The 19145-nt window shown below is 54.9% G+C and overlaps 5 protein-coding genes across 5 annotated transcripts; 3 read left to right on the forward strand and 2 right to left on the reverse strand.

Annotated features, from left to right (window-relative positions):
* The first annotated feature begins 1941 nt into the window (after positions 1-1941).
* Positions 1942-4730, forward strand: CDEST_14560 (Putative small GTP-binding protein). Its single transcript, XM_062930716.1, has 8 exons — positions 1942-2629; positions 2719-2826; positions 2888-3360; positions 3436-3468; positions 3525-3583; positions 3637-3817; positions 3873-4105; positions 4162-4730. Exons 3-8 carry the CDS (start codon positions 3331-3333, stop codon positions 4223-4225), a joined length of 600 nt encoding a protein of 199 aa, XP_062786767.1. The 5' UTR covers positions 1942-2629; positions 2719-2826; positions 2888-3330; the 3' UTR covers positions 4226-4730.
* Positions 4731-4769: 39 nt separating this feature from the next.
* On the reverse strand, positions 4770-6392 carry CDEST_14561 (Putative RNA recognition motif domain, nucleotide-binding alpha-beta plait domain superfamily). Its single transcript, XM_062930717.1, has 3 exons — positions 5552-6392; positions 5219-5447; positions 4770-5131 (listed from the first exon to the last, which is right to left on the reverse strand). The coding sequence occupies exons 1-3, from the start codon at positions 6168-6170 to the stop codon at positions 4942-4944; spliced, it is 1038 nt and encodes a 345-aa protein (XP_062786768.1). The 5' UTR covers positions 6171-6392; the 3' UTR covers positions 4770-4941.
* A 1025-nt stretch (positions 6393-7417) lies between these two features.
* CDEST_14562 (Putative P-loop containing nucleoside triphosphate hydrolase, protein Cms1) lies at positions 7418-8900 on the forward strand. The gene is made up of 4 exons (XM_062930718.1): positions 7418-7820; positions 7933-8156; positions 8218-8323; positions 8403-8900. Exons 1-4 carry the CDS (start codon positions 7586-7588, stop codon positions 8582-8584), a joined length of 747 nt encoding a protein of 248 aa, XP_062786769.1. The 5' UTR covers positions 7418-7585; the 3' UTR covers positions 8585-8900.
* A 1922-nt stretch (positions 8901-10822) lies between these two features.
* On the forward strand, positions 10823-14941 carry CDEST_14563 (Putative Rho GTPase activation protein). Its single transcript, XM_062930719.1, has 5 exons — positions 10823-12008; positions 12062-12115; positions 12171-12783; positions 12839-14008; positions 14056-14941. Exons 1-5 carry the CDS (start codon positions 11784-11786, stop codon positions 14331-14333), a joined length of 2340 nt encoding a protein of 779 aa, XP_062786770.1. The 5' UTR covers positions 10823-11783; the 3' UTR covers positions 14334-14941.
* Positions 14942-16037: 1096 nt separating this feature from the next.
* Positions 16038-17779, reverse strand: CDEST_14564 (Putative major facilitator superfamily, MFS transporter superfamily; the record flags this gene model as incomplete). Its single annotated transcript, XM_062930720.1, has 6 exons — positions 16038-16382; positions 16437-16507; positions 16578-16648; positions 16778-17317; positions 17362-17563; positions 17632-17779. The coding sequence occupies 6 exons, from the start codon at positions 17777-17779 to the stop codon at positions 16038-16040; spliced, it is 1377 nt and encodes a 458-aa protein (XP_062786771.1).
* Positions 17780-19145: the final 1366 nt, after the last annotated feature.

Here is a 19145-nt window from a genome sequence, read left to right on the forward strand (position 1 = left end):
GGGAGGGCCGCTCCGGTTGATCAAATTGCAAAATGATTCTACCGGTCTGGCTGGTCGCTGTCGGCGACAAAGATTGAAATATTGAACGTCGAAATGGGGCTCGCCAGGGATTCTACCAAGGCTCCCCTGGGAAAACTCGAGAGCTCCATGCGCGCACTACCCTCTTAGCTCCTGCCCATCGCGAACTGCGGACCTGTTGTTGTACTCGCTATGCCATGTCTGCAGTTACACTATTCGTAGATAGTGTGTACTTTGCGGTTACATGCAAGGTACCCAACCTTACATCGTGCACTAGTCGTACACGGTACACATGGGAGAGGCTTCATGGTTCGACTCCAGACCTGAATGAGGTATTCGCGTGCTATCGCGACCCAAACCCGATTGATGATGGCTCAGTTGTCTTGGTCGATGTCAGGCTCGAAACGAGTTGCGAGAGACTAACCTTGGGAACAGGTCGGTTAGATCAACGGGTACAGTTTCCCTCCTCTGCACTTCAGATGAGAGAAATATCAGATAGGGTATCACATGGTGCAGTATCGTCGATTCGTCGGCGCCTGCAGAATCTTGGCTCTCCAGAGACATCACCAGTCACAGTCTTTGGTCGGCCTACAGCTAACAGGGGAGCACATCGTTCCGACTGTGGTCTCAACGACCACCAACAACCCTTCGAACACATGGGCCGCGTGAACCAACGCAGGCGCAGTCGAGACTTGAGGGAGAGGGAGAGGGAGAGAGAGAACCTCTACTACCTGCTCCGACATGAACATGTCATGTCATATCCCGACGAGATGGCTCTCCGGACAAGACGAGGTGGTGTAAAGCTGGGTGGGTTTCCATGACATTACCATCATTGTCGTCGCCCCGACTTCACTGGTCAGCCAGTACCTGGACGTACCTCCATGTACCCTTATACCTCCCAGACCCAGCCAGCACTGAACACTGAATACTGCGACAAATTCTCAAGTCGACTCGGACCACAGCACGACTTCTTCGTCTTCTTCCCCGTCTCTCTGGCTTCGGTATTCCAACTGGTCTCTCAAAGATCCCCTGACCACCACCATCCTCCTCATCTACACACTACCACGCGACAATCCACATATGGTGCAGCCTGCTGTCCGCCTTCACCCGCATCCACCCCATTCAAATACCACCACCACTACTCACTGCCCTGGCCTGCACCGTGTCCGCCCGCCGAATCTTCACCACCCAATCCAGCTCGTCTTTTTTCCCGAGCCCACTCAATCCGCCCATCCCGTCCAGATGTGCCATCCTACGCCGTCAAAGGCAATACAGCGTAACGCGCGACGCAGCGCAGTGCAGCTATGCCTAAATGCCAGTATGGACCCAATGATACCTTGGGTGTGCTCATGTCTACACAGAGCGTCTCACAGCGCTCTTGCCACGCGCCGGCTGGTTCTATCCTTCCTTTCCTTCCCCACCACTCTGGCCGCACCCCCCTCTGGGGGTCTGCTAGCCGTCTGTTGATTGGCAACACTTGCCCTGTCGTAGCCTGTCGTAGTTACCTACCTTACCGTGAAGTAGGTATCCATTATACCGTGATTTGCTCTCTTGGTTGCGCCGTTTGCCGCCGGCATCCCACGCTTACCTCAGTCCACCAGCCAGTCAGCAGCGATTTCTTACTGGGGGTCAGGGAGGAAACACACGAGGCAAGGCGCGTTGACGCCGAAACTGTCGCAGCCAGGAGCTCCTTGCTGTCCGCGACGCACTGTACTGCACCTCAACGCATCGCAGTGCATCGCATCGCGCGCCAGGCCGCGCGCCGGTACGTGCAGTCAATCGCCTTTCTTGCCTCCTGTCTTTTTCACGCCTCCAGTTTGCCTAGACACCCAGGTAGTAGTGGATGGATGGAGAGGTACATTAGATACATTGGCCTGCTTCTGCCTAGCCCGTCGCTGTACCTTAGGTACCTACAGTACCGCACCGCACCCACCCACGACACACATTCTCTCCGTTCCTTGTTCCCATCCGTCATCCAACCAACCAACCATCCGCCGCTGTCCTTCCATCCACCACTCTCGAAGCGTCTGCCCGTCTTCGTTTCTACTTCTCGACTGCCACTGCCTCTTCTGTTGCCTTTGTTAGGCTCGCCAACTCCGCAAATCCATCTCCCACGAACTTTCTGTGGCCAGGCGCATTCAACCAGCGCATCCAGATACAGACTTGTTCGTCTTCCCAAGTCCATTGCTGCTTCAACACCATCCCCAGACGCGGACAATACTCACTCATCCTGGTGAGTGTTTTGTCCTGTCCCGTGCTGTCCATCCACCCCCGCCCTCCTCTCCTCACAGGCCAGCGCTACCACTTCCCACCACTTCAACACCACCACTACCATCACCCCTGCCCTGTCTTGTCCCCATCCTGTCTGTCTGCCCGTCCCTTTTGGCTTGACCGTTCTTCTCTGTCCGGATACCTACCGCACAGCAAGGTACCTACCACCTACCTCACCTTACCTACCTCTCTGCTCTCCCTGAACCTTACGACAACCCTACCGCTCTCTGCGACTCTAAACTCCCTGCCCACCCCGACCCCCTCCACTTCCCTTCCCTCAGGTTTCCCAATTGCCCCCATCCCCACTTTCTTTGCCTGAGAAGAAGGTTAGATATACAGGGTACCGTTATCTCCCTTCCAGCTTCACCTCCTGCGGCACTAATCCCTTCCGCTGTGCCAAAACATTTCTGACCTCGACTCTTTATGCAGCCATCAGAACCCACCAGAGCTTAGACTCCCCATCGGTCTTTTGCTACCTGCCGTGCAGTGTGCTGCTTCCCTTTTCTGCCACTTCGACTCTATTCTGCTCTACCTACCGTCCGTACCTGACCTCTTCCTGTCGCCTTGCTCTACCCGACCTGACCTTGTTGTCAAACAGACATACCTACGCAAAGAGAGAGAGAGAGATAGAGAAAGGGATCGCCCTTCTGACCGTTCTTGCCTCCTCTCGCCCGCTCCTACAACCTGGAGCCTGTTACCGCTCGGTCTATTTCGACACAACACGACACGACACCCAGGCCCGCCTGTATCGCTCATCGTACCACCTCTACCTACCTATACCAGAGCTCTTAGCACCACATTTGTAATTACGAGTTCCTGAACCACAGAGACCTACCCGATCGAGCGCCGCCAGAGAAACGCTCGCCATCCCCCCTGTCCCTCCCACTCAGCAATACACCCTGTGTCACACTTGACCTCGCAGACTCGACTGCCCTTTCGGATCGATACCCAATTCGACGTCGCCTTTCCCATCTCGCGAACTCTATTCGCGCCAAAGACCGTCGCAAAATCCAATTACACATCGCCCAGAATATCATAGAAATGGCTCAACCAGGAGTCCAGTCGTTGAAGGTGCGTTGCGCCCGCGATCGCTAATGCCCCGACGTCATTCGGAAGGGATACAAGGCTAACGGGCTCCTCTCGCAGTGTGTGGTGACAGGTGACGGTGCTGTCGGAAAGGTGAGCTCTCTCAGTCGCGATGTTCCTCCTTGTCTTGTGACTGACCTGTGTGGCAGACATGCCTGCTGATTTCCTACACAACGAACGCCTTCCCCGGCGAATACATCCCTACTGTGTAAGTATTACAACAAGCAATTGCCTGTCGGGACCGGTCTGACCAGACTCTAGCTTCGACAACTACTCGGCGAGTGTGATGGTCGACGGGAAACCAATCAGCTTGGGACTTTGGGATACTGCGGGACAGGAGGATTACGATAGACTGCGGCCGCTTTCTTACCCCCAGACCGACGTCTTCCTCATTTGCTTCTCCATTGTTAGCCCGCCATCATTTGACAACGTCAAGGCCAAGGTATGCCGCCACCCTGCAGCATCAACACACGAAAATCAGCACTAACGAAGCGCAGTGGTACCCCGAGATCGATCACCATGCGCCCAACATTCCCATCATCCTCGTCGGCACCAAGCTCGATCTGAGAGAGGACCCCAACACTCTCGAGTCGCTCCGCCAAAAGCGCATGGAGCCTGTTTCGTATGATCAAGCCCTGATTTGTGCCAAGGAAATCAAGGCACACAAGTACCTTGAGTGCTCTGCCCTGACGCAGAGAAATCTTAAGAGCGTCTTCGATGAGGCCATTCGGTAGGTGGACTAATGCGAGAATCAAGTACAAGTAATCAGCTAACCAGTCCATCCAGCGCTGTCCTGAACCCCCGACCCATTCCTCAGCAGAAGAAGAAGTCCAAGTGCACGATTCTGTAAACACGTTCGAATGATGTCAAGCGTTGGAGGTTAACATTGGAAATGGCGTAAGGAGGTGGATTACACAGCCAATTCTTCGCTAATTGTCCGTTAAGACTCGACCAAGCTGCACAACTCTGTGCCTTACGCTCATCTGAAGAAGGACGGCATAACTTTTGAAGGCACCCTCACAGAGAGAGCACAGCTGAGCTTGGCCTGCAAAGATCGCAACGATCCAGATCATCTGCGTTCCATGCTTGGTTTGCCACAGACATTGCCATGCCTCATAATCCTGATGTGACGGCGTGACGAATGGATCGTGCTTTGTTGTACTCTTTTTCTATCTTCTACTTTGCCTGGGGGGAAGGACAAGAGAGAGCGACAACTGCAAGGGAGAGCGATGGACGTTGGTAGCAGGCAAGCTTTGCATCTCACCACAAGGATATCCCAAGTTTTCTGTAGATAGCACACTCTCACAAAGACACTACTTTTTTTAAAAGAGGAAACTAGACAGTGGGCCAGGAACGGATACAAGCTTCGCCTTGAGAATTGACTTTTTGACTGCAAATGCCCTAGGGTATCTAGCAAGGGACCTGGTGTAGGCCAGTCCAGTGAAACCACATATTCTGTATATGTCACAACTCCTGGTTTATCCAAGATCAACCACGTCAACATCCGGCCCTGGCCCCAGGCCTGCGACGCAAATCTACACACGATGGAGGAAAACAACACTGGATCTACTGGTACATCATAGCCAGGCGGCTCGGGTGGATGCTGTCCTGCTGGGAGTTTACGCCACCTTGGGACGCGCGCTGCTTCTTGTACTCCTCTTCCTTCTGAAGGCGCTTGACGCGGTTCTCGTCAAGGTGGACGTTGCGCTCCTTGATTTTCTCTTTGCGGAACTTGCTCTTGCCGCCGCCGCCAGCACTGCTGGGGTATTAGCGTTTTGTGACGGGGAAAGGAGTAGGCGTAGAGGAGGGAGGGAGGGGAGGGGACATAGGGATAGGAACATACGAAAGCTCGAGGTTGATCCGGCGCGCGGGCGACAGGCCGTCGTCAAACTCGGTGTGGTGCATCTTGTCGAGGCAGGTGCGCATGTTGGAGCCGTTGGAGAACTCGAGAAAGGCGATGCCGCGGCAGATGTTAGGGTTGCCGTCCTTGTTAAGGCAGCGAATGGCGGTGGGCTTGTAAGCGGCGAAGTGGGCGTTGATGGACTCCTTGTTGGCCGTGTAGGGGAGGTTTCCTGGGGAGGGGGGGCACAATGTGTCAGTAGAGGAAGGGAGGGTTGGGGCGTTCATCTGGCCGCGGCGACGGTTTCGAGGCTTTGGGATTGCGGGGACAACGTACCGACGAAGACGATGTACTTCTCCCTCTTCGCTCCTTCGGCGGGGGTCTCTTCTTCTTCCTCGGCGGCGGCGGCGGCGGGCTGGGATTCTTCAGCGGCGGCGGGCTCGTCTTTGGACTTCTTGGACTTCTTGGACTTCTTTTCCAGCTTCTCGTCGGACTTGGTCTTTTCGGCGGCGGTGGGAGTCTCGCCGTTGGTCTCCTTGTCCTTCTTCTTCTCCTTCTTGTCTTTCTTTTCCTTCTTGTCCTTCTTTTCCGTCTTCTCTTCTTCGTCCGCGGCGGGCTTGGACTTCTTGCTCTTCTTCACCTTCTTGTCCTTCTTGGTTTCTTCCGCGGTCACGGGGGGGTCGACGTCCATGGCCGAGGTGTCGGCGGCATCTGCTATCGAGGCCTCCTCGGCTGCTTTGCGGGCCTCCTTCTCCTTGCGCTTGCGCTCTTTCTTCTCGGCCTTGGACTCCTCGAGGGCGATGAAGTCGGTCGCGGGTCCAACGTCGGCCGCCTTCTTCTCCTTCTTGTCCTTCTTATCGGACTTGGACTTCTTGGTCACCGCGGTGTCGTCTGGGGCAGCGGCGGTGGCCTCGGCGCGCTTGCGCTTCTTGGAGGATAGTTCTGCGGAAGACATCTTGGCGGTTTTGAGAAAGGGAGGTGGTGTAAAACTCGAGATCTGGCCGTCGAGGATGTCTGTCGTTAAGAGAAGAAGGTGTCGCGAGTTCCCAATTGAGACTGTGGAGCAAAAAGTCGCGGTCAGGCAGAGTTAAACTACCAAGAAAAAAAGGGACATCGACCCAAATATTTCTGTATCGTTGCCCAGGGACTGGTGGACTTGATTCCTATCGCAGGTAGGAAAAAAAAGTTTTGGTGGGGGGGATAAGGATAAGGGAGTTTTTGAAAATTTTAGTGGGGAGGCACAGGTAGCCGCCTGCGCCGTCTCCGACTACGACGACGACGACGACGGCGCTGACTGGACGGGATGCAACATGCGGCCAGTCCGGCGGCCTGGTGGGGAAACTGCCTGCTCGGGTCGGCATCCCGGAGGCGGCCAGCGGACAGGGCGGGTTTAGACGTGACCACCCTAGTGATTGCATTGCATTGCTATGATAGAGTTCTCCTGATGCAGTCTGGGACCAGCTATCTGTACTTGGGGTGGAAGTAACATAAATGCTCATGCTGTACTCTGGCCTGTAGGTGAGGCTGTCGATACCGTCTCAGTTCCCATGGGAAGAAGGGTTACAATTGCATCGAGGTCATTCAAGGTTAGGGGTCGAACTCTCAAAAGGAAAATTATAAAAATAAAAAATAAAAAATAAAATTGGAAAAAAAATTGGAAAAATAGAAAAAATATCTAGTCACCCGGTCAGTCGTACTCGTAAGTCTTTACTGCCAGGCTGCTAAGGGTATCAGTTTTGGAGTTTTAGGCACACCGATGATGGCAACACGATACATGCTTGAAGCACGTAGAAGGACCTCTCTTGCAACTTATCATAGTGGATTTGTATGCTTGGCGTATAGAGCACTATACCACTAGTCTTCGCCGAGAATTTAGCATCACTCTCTGCCCATATATGGGCTTTAAGACCGTTCCACTATCCCGCACTGGAAGCAACTCATGTTTTTAGTCACTCGCATAACTAGGTAGGGAGAGTTCAGGAGTTTGTAGTTGGCGTGAGAGAGCCAGTCGAACAGACACTCAGTTAAACCAATGGCCAGGTTTTCAGCGCTGGCTTTGGGAGGTACACTTGCGCACTGTGCATTTCTCAGCGGGCCACCCTCAGCACTGTGGTCTCTCGCGTCGGGCGCAGTCCAGGTGGTCCCGCCGGTAATCTACAGTGCGAAACTGACTTTTTTCTGAGAGGCTGAAATTTTCATGGGCGGCGAGCTCTCGTTCATCAACAACACCACTCCTCTCACCCTCACTGATACCCCTTACCAAACCTTCTATCTTCCTGCTCCACTACACACAAGACGAAGACGCTTTTTTAAGAGACATATATATAAAGGGACCAGAGACATTCATCCAGCCACACCACACTCGTCACCATGTCTAACTCCAAGAAGAGAGCTGCACCGAGCCAGGACAGCGAGGGCCAGGTGAAGAAGCAGAAGAAGAAGTCGGCGTACCACGTCGACGAGACGCTCTTGAACGCCGAGCTGGGGATCAACGAGGCCTTTGCCGTCATGGACAACCAGCTGTTAGCCGACTACACCGCCCAGAAGATTGCCCGGTTCGGCACGGATCTGAGCCCTGTGGAGCTTTCCGACCTATCCATCTCAGGTGAGTTTCGCTCCGTCGCCCCCTTCTTCATAACCTGGCCCCCGAGCAACAGACGGAGGATGCAAAAAGGGCTCCAGATGAAAAGACTCTGGCTGACGTGCACCGTCCGCAGCAAATGCCATCAAGGATGCGACGTCATGGACGGAGCCCAGAGCGCTGGAAAAGCTGCCCGAGTTCCTGGAAAAGTTCGCCGAGAAGCCCGAGAGGCTGGGCACGGCGCCGGAGAAGAAGGGTGCGCCTCACACCATTATCGTAGCGGGCGCCGGCCTGCGGGCCGCCGACATCGTACGGGCTGTAAGGAAGTTCCAGTCCAAGAAGAGCACCGTCTCGAAGCTTGTAAGTCATGGTGTGATCTTTGGATTTGGAGTGAGACGCGGGTCTGACTGAGAGAACACAGTTTGCGAAGCACATGAAGGTCGAGGAACAGGTCAAGTTCCTGCAGAACACGCGGACGGGCATCGCGGTCGGCACGCCGGCGAGACTTATGGAGTTGGCCGATAACGGTGAGTTCATCTATCCTCTCTCACTTTCTCTCTTTTGAGGGAACCTCGACTCGGCAGTTGGAGGCTGACGGGCGAAAAGGGGCATTATCACTGGAGAAGCTGCAGCGTATCGTGGTGGACGCGTCCCACATTGACCAGAAGAAGCGCGGCATCATGGATATGAAGGACACGATGTTGCCGCTTGCGAGGTGGCTGACGCGGCAGGAGTTCCGGGAGCGTTATGTGGACGACAAGAAGCATTTGGACTTGCTGTTCTACTAAAGGGGGTGCGAGAAGAGGTTGGGGAGGCAAGGAGGAGGGATCCCTCACAGGAAGACAATGAGGGGAAGCTGTGAACGTGTGTCACGATGACTGGAGGCATATGGCTGTACACATATCTCAGCACACTGCGGCACTCAAGGTCGCGATTTAGAGGGCGATGCATTGCCCACGAATGATTCGATGGAGCATCAGCGGCCATGCTAGCAGCGGTCGGCCGTCTAATAGAAGGTTCGGTTAGCAGCCAGGGCAAATCAGAATACAAAGCGAGAGACGCTTCCACTTGAAGATGATATGTCTCTCGTCTTGTTCATGTACCCACCCTGCCACCCTACAAAGCCTTTGTTTTTTCTTACTCTCACGGTTGAAACACTGACGTTTGTCGTGCTCTTGGCGCTACGGTGGGCCATTCGTCAGTGATGAGTGAGCGGGTGCTTGATGCGCCTTGAATACGGACGAGCTCGTTGGCTCGATTTGCTTACTCGGCAACTACGAAGATTTTATTCATGGTCGGGTGGAGGTGTCCCGGATGGCACCCCTCTCACCGCAGAAGGCATGAAGGAAGTGTGCTACACACTCACGGGAGAGGGTGCCTCATGCGTCAACTGAGTTCGGATGAATGTCGGCAGCGAGGTGGTGTTGATTCGAGGTATATCACGCCCCCCTGGCATCGATACGGCGAGCAGAGTTGACAGTTCTGGAACACGTCGTAGGACAGAGTCTCGAAGGCAGGGATTTGCATGCTCGGGGCGGAGCCGGCTCGGTTGGGTGATGTTTGAGCCAACTACTTTTCTATTATTCTTTTTCGATGACCCGTCACTCTAAATCGAGTCTGGACGAACCGGGGGGTGGTGTGCGCCCGCGCGTGAGAAGTGCCGATACAACGATGCAACGAAGAACCGAAGGGGAGGGGTCCATGACCAGGGATCCCATAGCCAGTGGAGACGGCATTTAGGAGGATGATGGAAAACGGAGGAGGGAAGAACTAGAATGGATTCAGAATCTATGGTCGCACCAGCTCAGGAGGCAAAAGGTTTTGTGGGCGGTGGGAGATCACAGGGCAGTCATGATACACTTTGTCCAAGATCGACGTCGAGGGGATGGTTTTGGGATGACGAGATGGGGGTTCTGTCGGAGTTTGCAATGTTCGGAGATGGAGGAGAAGGATGGACATCGTGACTGGGTCGGTAGTTGAGTTCTTCTCCGGCGGGTGGACATGTAAGTGGAAATGGGACATGAGCTGGAGCAGGATTCTAAAGCAAAACGCTTTCCCTGGCAGTCGTCTTCGTGGAAGCGTTTCCGAAAACTCTAGGCAACTCTCGGACGAGACCACGTCAACTGGCCATATTGCGTAGAGCAATGGCGATGGTCGATTGAAAAGAGTGAGAAAACAACCCCCACGAGACAGGCCTCCCCCGGAATTTGCGTCCCACTCGGGGCATCCGATTTCAATTAAACTGTGGCCGGGTGCGAAGGCGGCCGCAAACCTTAGCCTCCTTCACTCTTTCTCCGGGGGCTTGATGCTGCCTGTTCGTTGCACCGCTGTCGTCTCCCTCACGGTTGTGCCCTGTGCATTGGTTCGTCGTGATCTGCTGGATACAGTGCTTCAGATTCTAGTTCTTGTTCGAACGGAGAGGCAGGTGCACGACTTGGCCAGGGGCGTCCGGGTCCGGAGGCTGCGTGCATCTGCTGTCTATCCCCCCTCTGGAAGACACTCCCTCCCGGGGCTGGTCATGTACTGTTCTTCAGCGGTGGCAGTGCTCGCTGTCAAGTGAGGGGGGTCTAGGCCCAAAGAGGACTAAGTCCCCGTTTTGTCACTGGCTGCCTACCTAGTGATTAGCAGTTGGTGGGTTGGTTGGTGATACTGGTGCCAGATCTGTCTGGATTGAGTGGTTCAGGGGTCGGCCCTGCTCCAGTTTATTCGTTTTAGCCCCGATTGTGGGGAGATAGTGATGCTTCAGGGTGCGGCGACTTCTCTAGTAGGTACCTGATTAGTATCGCGAGTAACGATGCTGTCGTCTGTCCTTACGTGTCGACCTGGGCGCATACTGGAGATACATGGCAGCATTCGTCATCCCAGAGCAAATACGATGGTGCAAGCTGTCTTTACCTAGTGTCTTGAGAGTTGCTTCCCCCTCCCCTGCCTAACCCCTCTGCATTCGCATCCGCCAAACAAACATCATCTAGATACGAGAATAGTTCATCGCAACAGCATATCCCGCTTCATTGATGTATCCAGATACCTGGCTGCGCCATACACGACGCGGCCCGCCTTCGCCTGATCTCTCTCCTCTGGGTGTCTGTACGCTAAGACCACGGCACAGTAGTTTCGTCCCAATATCCCGAGACATTGCATTGTGAAATTCTACCCGCCTTCCAGATCAACTCTTTTGCTTTTTTCCCCTTCTTTCTCTGTCTCTATCTGTTCTTTTTCTTGCTTGCTTCCTTCTGCGCATCCCCAGCACAACACCGTCTCGCTAACTTACCTCGACGCTGCCAACGGTCCTCTCCACGGTACACCCTGACGTACGTACCTGGGTACTACCACAACTCTCTGGGTGTCAGGCCAGTTGTCGCGGTCGCCGTCCCACGTTGTTCCGTCCGCCGTGTGCTCCCCAGTCGGTCACCGGCAGCTCCTGGCCATGCACGACAGAGGATAGATACCTTGACCTTGCCTCTTTGTACCAGCGCACCACCACTGCCACTACCCACCACTGCCACTACGACATCCGCTGCCACGTCCACCACCATCCCGCGCCCATCCGTCAACACTACTTCCAAGGCCACATTTCCCATCCGCGTCCGCTCGATACCCATCACTCGCTTCTTCCCCGTCCGACCCGTCACATTGGACGACCCATCCTCCCACGAACCCATTCACGCCATTGTCGACCTTCTCTCTCGCATGAATCTTCCCCGTTTCACCCCCTGCCTATCCTCCACCTAATCACGCACCCCCCTCCAGCTCACTCCAACTGGCAACCTCGTCGACGACCACCACCGCCCGCACTGTCCGGGAATCTGCCTTCCACACGAGAAGCTCACGCCCTCGCCTCGAAACGACGCCTGTCCTGGCTATTGGCTTCCCTGGCCCATCCCGTCCCTGAAAGTAGCCTGCCGCCACCTGAGGCAGAGCCGCCATCTCGTCTTACCCGACGGCTCCAGTCGCGCCGAGTTGCTTGACTCTCCCCGACCTCTCAAAATGGCCGACCTCCGCTCCCCCTCCGACGACAACCTCCCCTCCCACAACGAACAGCAGCGCGATAGGTCGAACAGCATGTCGCTAGGAATCACGGATACCGCATCAGCTCCTCCTCAGAATGGAGGAGCCACTGCACCCAACGGCGCCGCCCCCGCCGGTGCCGAGACAACGTCGGCGCCCGCTGCCGATGTCTCGCGCCAGGTCCAGGACGTGCTATCATCAGACGTGAGGTCGTCGTCTGCTTGCTCCGGCCTTCCCGAACGCTGACCTTTGTCCAGATCGGAGTCGCAACCATGCTGAACCAGCTCAAGGCGAGCATTGCCTCTGCAAAGGTGAGCTACCAGTGTCCGATGCGCATGCAACCGCAGCTGCTTACAGGACCCTTAGGAATTCGCCCTCTTCCTCAAGAAACGATCGCACATCGAAGAAAGCCATGCCTCCTCCCTTAAGAAGTTGTCCCGCATAAGCCAGGAGACGATGCACCAGCCCGACCACCGACAAGGCACCTTCGCCCAGGCCTATAGCGAAATGATGTACATCCACGAGCGCATGGCCGAGAACGGCACCCAGTTCGCCCAGTCTCTGCAGCAGATGCACGATGATCTTCTTGAGCTCGCCGCCGTTGCAGAGCGCAGCAGGAAGGGGTGGAAGGCTAACGGCCTGGCCGCCGAGCACAGGGTGTCGGACCTGGAGGCCGCCATGCGCAAATCCAAGGCCAAGTACGACAGTCTGGCAGAGGAGTACGACCGCGCGCGCACAGGCGACACCAGCAGGAACAGCGGCAAGATGTTCAGCCTCAAGTCCAAGTCGGGCCCCCAGCATGAGGAGGATCTTTTGCGCAAGGCACAGGCGGCCGACCAAGACTACCAAGCCAAGGTGCAGACGCTGCAGAGCGAGAAGGCCGAATTGATTGCGAGGACGAGGCCAGAGGCCATTTCTGCGCTCCAGGATCTGATTAAGGAGACGGATTCGGCCCTGGCGCTGCAGATGCAGAAGTTTGGTAAGGTCGATTGCCGTCTTGCGAGTCTCTCAAAGCTAACAGCACACCCTCCTAGCCTCTTTCAACGAAAAGCTGCTCTTGAGTAACGGCCTTAGTATCAGCCCGATCAAAGGACAGAGTTCCGGAGGACCGCGCAGTCTGCGCGAGGCTGTCATGGCGATCAACAACGAAAAGGACCTCCACGATTACCTGACCTCGCACCACTCCAAAGTCGCTAACAACAACGGCGAGGTCAAGTACGAGAAGAACCCGATCTTGGCCACAGCCCGCCACCCAGCCATGGGCCACCAGCCCAACGCATCAGTCTCGAATGTGCCGCAGATGACGCCATCCGGACCAAGCCAGCAGCAGCAGCAACGAGAGATGCCACCTCCTGCTCGGCCGAGCGGCCCACCGCAGCCCGCCGAATCTCCCCGGGATTTCGTGCCGCCGAACATGCCCGCAGCGCAACAGCAACGGCCTTCGTCTCAGCAGCAACATCAACAGCCACTCCCACCCCAGACACAACAGCACGGCCGCAGCTTCAGCACCAACAACATGCTGAATCAACCTAGCCAGCAACAGCAGTTTCAGTCAAACCGCAACTCGGGTGTGATGACGTCGAGGTATAATGGAGGCATATCTTCGCAGGGACCGCCGCAACTTGGAGCTTTGCCCTTTCAGACATCACAGTCGCCTCCACCACAGCAACAGCAGCAGCAACCGCCGCCGCCGCCGCCGCCGCAGCAGCAGCAGCAGCAGCAAAGCCAATACCAGCCACCTCAGCAGCTACGTCAGAACAATCCGGCGCAGCAGTATCCTCCTCAGGGCCCTCCTCCAGGGGCTGGAGGATTCCCCCCGCATCACAGCAGACAATCCCCTCCCGTTGGTCCTCCGGGACCATCCTCCAATGCCGCGAGGCCCGTATTCGGGCTGAGTCTGACTCGCTTGTATGAGCGAGACAGCTTGCCCGTGCCTATGGTCGTCTATCAGTGTATCCAGGCAGTGGACCTCTACGGACTTGGTGTCGAGGGTATCTATCGACAGTCTGGCTCGCTGACGCACATCAATAAGCTCAAGACCATGTTTGACACGGACTCGAGCAATCCCTTGTTGGACTTCAGGAATCCCGAGAACTTTTATCACGACGTCAATAGTGTTACTGGCCTGTTGAAGCAGTTCCTGCGCGATCTCCCGAACCCCCTGCTTACCACGGAACACCATAGCGAGCTGATTGAGGCAGCTAGTGAGTTCTCCTTCCAGACGCCCGCGAGCCTTGCTAACCCTTGCCAGAAATTGAGGACGACATCATCCGCCGAGACTCCCTTCACGCCATTATCAACAGCCTGCCCGACCCCAACTACGCCACCCTGCGCTCGCTGACTCTGCATCTCCACCGCGTCATGGAGAACTCCCACGTCAACCGCATGAACTCGCACAATCTGTCCGTCATCTTTGGCCCCACAGTCATGGGCACCGACCCGTCTACCAGCATTGCCGACGCCGGTTGGCAAATCAAGGTCGTCGACACGATCCTGCAGAACACGTACGAGATTTTCGACGATGAGTAGTTGGACTGCGGACAGTGCTTGCACTCGCATTAGCGTCATTGTTTCTACACAAGCATAGCGGCATCAGCGGATCTTCCGTCTCACTACTTTTCATGTCAGAGGGAGGGGCTGTACATTCAACTACCAGAGAGAGAGGAGTATCAAAAAGTACATAGATACCATGTGTCCCCAGCATATAATAGCTGCCCTGCGGCAGTGGATTTTGAAGCTATCATCACCCAGGTTCGCCAAAATTCAGGTATTGGTTCCTGTCCCGATCGATCTTTAGGTTTCGGCAGAGCGAAAAGGGAGATCGAGGCGTTGGGGAGAGTGTGGTTTTGGGACAGTTCTTGTCTTATGCTTCATTTCAGGGATACCGGGTTTTGCAGCAAAGCAAAGCACAGCGCCGCGTCGCCCACAGCTTTTTTGCCTAGCACGACGGTCTCTTTGATCTATCCTCTGGGGCATAATGCAACTGATCATATTTCTGTGGCGTTGGCAGAGGATACGGTAGTAAAAGAGAGGCTTTACTTCACTTGAATGTCCTATGGTTATGCTTATATGCATGTGTCAATATTTATGTCGCAAAGCTTCTGATCAGTGACTGAACTCAGGTAGACGCACATTACTTAGCCCCTGCACCAAACGATCAGATCATTTTCTTCGAGGTCAGTCCCTAAAACATATCTTCTATTACAAGTCTAATCGCAACCAACTGAAATTCCATCAGGAACATGTGTCGGTCAGCATTTGTTTTATTGTCTTTTCGAGATACTGCTAGTGGGCTTTCAAAAGCCCAAGAGCTGATGCGATGAAAAGGACGCTGCCCAGAACGTTACTCGTCACTGTGGCGTCTACAGTCGCCTGTGTTTATGGAAATCACTGATGTCCATCCCCGATCTGTTGACATCGTCCGTCACTTTCAGCACCTCGCCTGTCCAATGTCCTCCTTCTGCCCGTGAATATTGCGTATGTGTTGTGGGAAGAACAGCAGAGGCCGTAGAGCGGGAGTTGCACTAGTTATCGACCGAGGAATCAACGTCTACACTTCCTTTCACTCTTCGAAGTGACTGTGTGCTTTCTGAGAGCTAGTATTAACCTGATACGTGATAGAAGCTGATGGCATTTCTAAGTAGACTTACGGGGATAAGGCTCGAACAGGTCGCTAGAGCAACTAAGGATGAAGGTCTATGGTACGGAAGGAGCATCTCAGGTGGAGTTCCTCAGGCAACTGGCGCCTTCCGTCTCAAGCTCCCGGCCATCACGGCTGAATACTACATATGATCCAAAAGCTCTTCACACTGTCACCAAGGCCCGTGGCTCAATGGGATTACTAGGCACGTTATCGTGAGTCTTTCTCGAACGTCCCAGGCCACGGGTCGTGAGTTCGAATCTCACTGAAAAATCCTTGCATCGTTACACCTGGGGCTGGTAAGAGCCTCCTGGGATTTTCGTAGGCCTGTATCTTCGGGTGCAGGCCGAGCTTTTTGAAAAGATGCCTAACTGACTGTTTTTGGCTTGTAGGTGCTCATCAACCTGTCTAGGAAAGAGAAAATGCGATTTCCACTCGTGTAGGAAGGACACTGGTTCTAAGAACCCTATTAGGTAGGGTCTCCTTGTGTCGGAGTACGACAGGAATGAACCGGTGAAACCTGTCGACAATTCAATGATCTCCCGAAAATCCAGTCCTATGAAAGGGGCCCTTATTCACGGAGATATGGATTCTCAGACACAGCCCAGGTCCCGGAAGAAAGCAAACGCAATCCCCAGTGCCGCAATTGCAAACCCGACATTCGTCCACTGCGCCGCTCGCACACCGTACAGGAAGCCCGGCAAGCCCGCAAAGCCACCGACGGCCATCTCGGGTCTCTGAGCGCTTGTCTGGATCGCGTTCGCAACCGCGAGCCCTAACGCGCGACCGACGTTGTTGGAGCTCTGCAGTAGCCCGCTACCCAAAACCTGGTCGGCGGAAGGGAAACTGGCGGCTATGAGCAGGCTAATAACGGGCCAAACGATCTCGATACTGAAGCATAGACACATGGCGGGGAAGCCGTAGGCCCAGTATGAAGTCTAGGGCGGGATCGCGCGGATAGCCATGATGAACGGGGATGCGATGCCGCAGACCAGGCCGAAAGCGAGGATGTCAAAGGCATGGATGCGGGAGAGGGCCGGATAGACGACAAAAGGGATCAGGACTTTGTTATTCGTCAGTGAAGAGTAACCCGACTCCCTTTTTTCTCGTGGGGGTCAAGCAGCATCACTTACGGCCAGCGATACCGGCGGGCAGGAAACGCAGAGTAGTGTCGAGTTCGCTGAGAGCGAGGCAGCCCTGATAGCTGTGGTCATGTATCATTATATCAGTGATTCCGAAATCCCCGCTACGAAGACTGGACCTAAGGAAAACTCACAAAAAAGTGGCAAAGACCAAGAAGCTGTTGAACGAAGCGTAAAAAAAGGCAACTAACACGAACAGTGCCGAGAACTGGAGGTTCTTAAACCTGGAGATCCGCAGCAACGGTTCCCTCGCCGGGTCCTTCTCGAGGCGGCGCTGCCAGAAACAGAACCCAACCAGCAGCACAACAGATGCAGCGATGAGCGGCGGGATCCAGGTTGTCGACCAGCCGATCAAGTTGGCCTGGGTGAAGGCTGCGAGCAGTAGCGCCAGGCTGCATGACACAAGAGCGCCTCCGGTCCAATCAACAGACCTGGTACGGGTTTCATCACCACCGTTTTCCGCTGATGTGCTGGCGGAAGGAGAGGACCGAAGATGGGGTGTGCCAGTGATGAAGTAGGCGATCGCGGTAGTGACCCCAGCCATTATCGCAGCAATCCAGAACACCCACTGCCATGATAGCAGGCCGCCAATCACACCACCAAAGATGTTTCCCAGGACAGACCCAACAGAGGCGACGGCCGAGATGCAAACATAAGCGTTGTTACGGGCCTTGCCACGGGGAAAGGTCGACGCAATGATTCCGATGCCCGATGGGATTAGGGCGGCGCCGCTCATGCCCTTCAGAAACCGACGATGTGAAAGGGGACCTCATACCGCGTGAAGGGCAGGCACAGGTTGGAGATGGTGAAGAGGATGGACCTGAGGAGATAGACGAGCCGGCGGCCGTAGACGTCGGCATCAGGCTGCCCGTTGAGATGTTGTAGATGGAGACGACCATTTGCTGGCACGCAGGCGGGATACCGACCTCTTCCGACATAGAAGGTAGCATGATCACAGCTGACTGTACGTTGAGCACCTGTTTTCAAGCGGAGGGGGAGCGTTAGTACTGCGTTTGACACTTGGCTCACCATCACGGCAGAATACGAACAGTGAGTAGACCGACGGTGGATATCACGGCAGTGAGGAGTATGCTTCTCGACTTGGATAACTTGGGGTAGCCCTCAGAAACCTCGTCGTCGGCATCGTTGCGGCTCGCTGCGCGCTGCGGCCCGGAGCTCCTCAAAACCAGCATCGGCGCAGGGATGTCGCCCGCTGCGGTGAGGGCGAGACGGAGACACACGGCCGGACATGCTCACCCGCTGCTGCATGTGTATCCCGCCAGTAGATCCGTGTGGGGAAATGAGATGTCTGACGCCACCGACGGTCAACGAACGAGCGTCTTTCTCCAGCGCGAAAGATACAAGCCGCGAACAACGCAGCTGCAATGGCTGTGGGTGGGAGAAATGAACAAGAGATAACATGGAAATGCGGATAGTCGATACACGCGGGGCAGGACGACAACGTGTTGGTTTGCAATTCAGCTTCGCGGGCGAGCCCAACTATTGCGTGATGGCCAGGACACCTCGCGGAAGCAGGTCGGTTTGCTTGGCACCTACAGCTATGGACGTAAGGACCCTGTAATACGACTTGGCGGCCCAAGGGTATAGACTACGTCATATTTCACATGGTTATTCGTACAAGTACATCAAAGGCTCCGTTGGCGGGCTTCCTTTTGCATCGGTTCACGATCTTACCAAAGCCAAGGCTTCAAGCAGGGGTGAACATCATCCACATACTTGACGTGGACGCCATGCTTGATCCATCTATTGGCTGCGTCGCAATCTCGGAGCAGCCCTCTGCTCTGTCAAGCAGCCTTGTGAAAGTCCTACTGCTTTCCGCTTTCCTCCTGACCCAGAGTCTCGTTGTGCACTGCAAAGAGCGATCTTTCAAGGACGATGCGGTCGTAAGATTGATTGTCGGGAGTTCCCAGCTTCCTGGATTTCAAGTTGTCAACTTACAAACCCTCATGGAGAAGAGTGAAATAAGTACCTGTTGGGCCGTAGGGATCTGTAATCGAGTTTTGACCTTGTCCTTCTGGTTAGTCGCCGAGAGCACCCTCTTGATAATTCAAAATGGAACCTTTGCTCGGCAAACTTTTGGACGAGTCGTATTTGGTTCCTTGTCTACGCTGGCCATCTCCGTAACAAAGTAGGACTCTTGCGGAGGGACTGGCTGTGAAGGATCCAGATGCAAAGTGAGTATTAGTAGTCTTTCTGGGAAATGAAAAGGGTACCGGCCTCCAAAAATCATGTCGTTCAGCTGCTTCCATATACGAGCCGAGGAGCTCACGACCTTTTTTTTCAACTTGAACAGGGCGCTTAGTGATTTTAGTGTGCAGCCCCCTTCGTTGAAGACGAGCAGGTGATTCCGGAGCCAGTGGGAGACCCAAATGTGCATTCGTGCCACAACGCAGAGTAGCATACTTTGCGCCGGAACTCGTAAAAGTCTCCAGAGATGGGTCCCTGCAGGACTGGGAAAGCAACTTGCCAAGCCGTGTGAGCACAATACTGCATGTGCCAGAACATCCCTGAGAATGGGTGGGTAGACGGCTCGGGGAT

Source organism: Colletotrichum destructivum, chromosome 10, assembly GCF_034447905.1.
Source record: "Colletotrichum destructivum chromosome 10, complete sequence".
Classification (NCBI taxonomy): domain Eukaryota; kingdom Fungi; phylum Ascomycota; class Sordariomycetes; order Glomerellales; family Glomerellaceae; genus Colletotrichum; species Colletotrichum destructivum.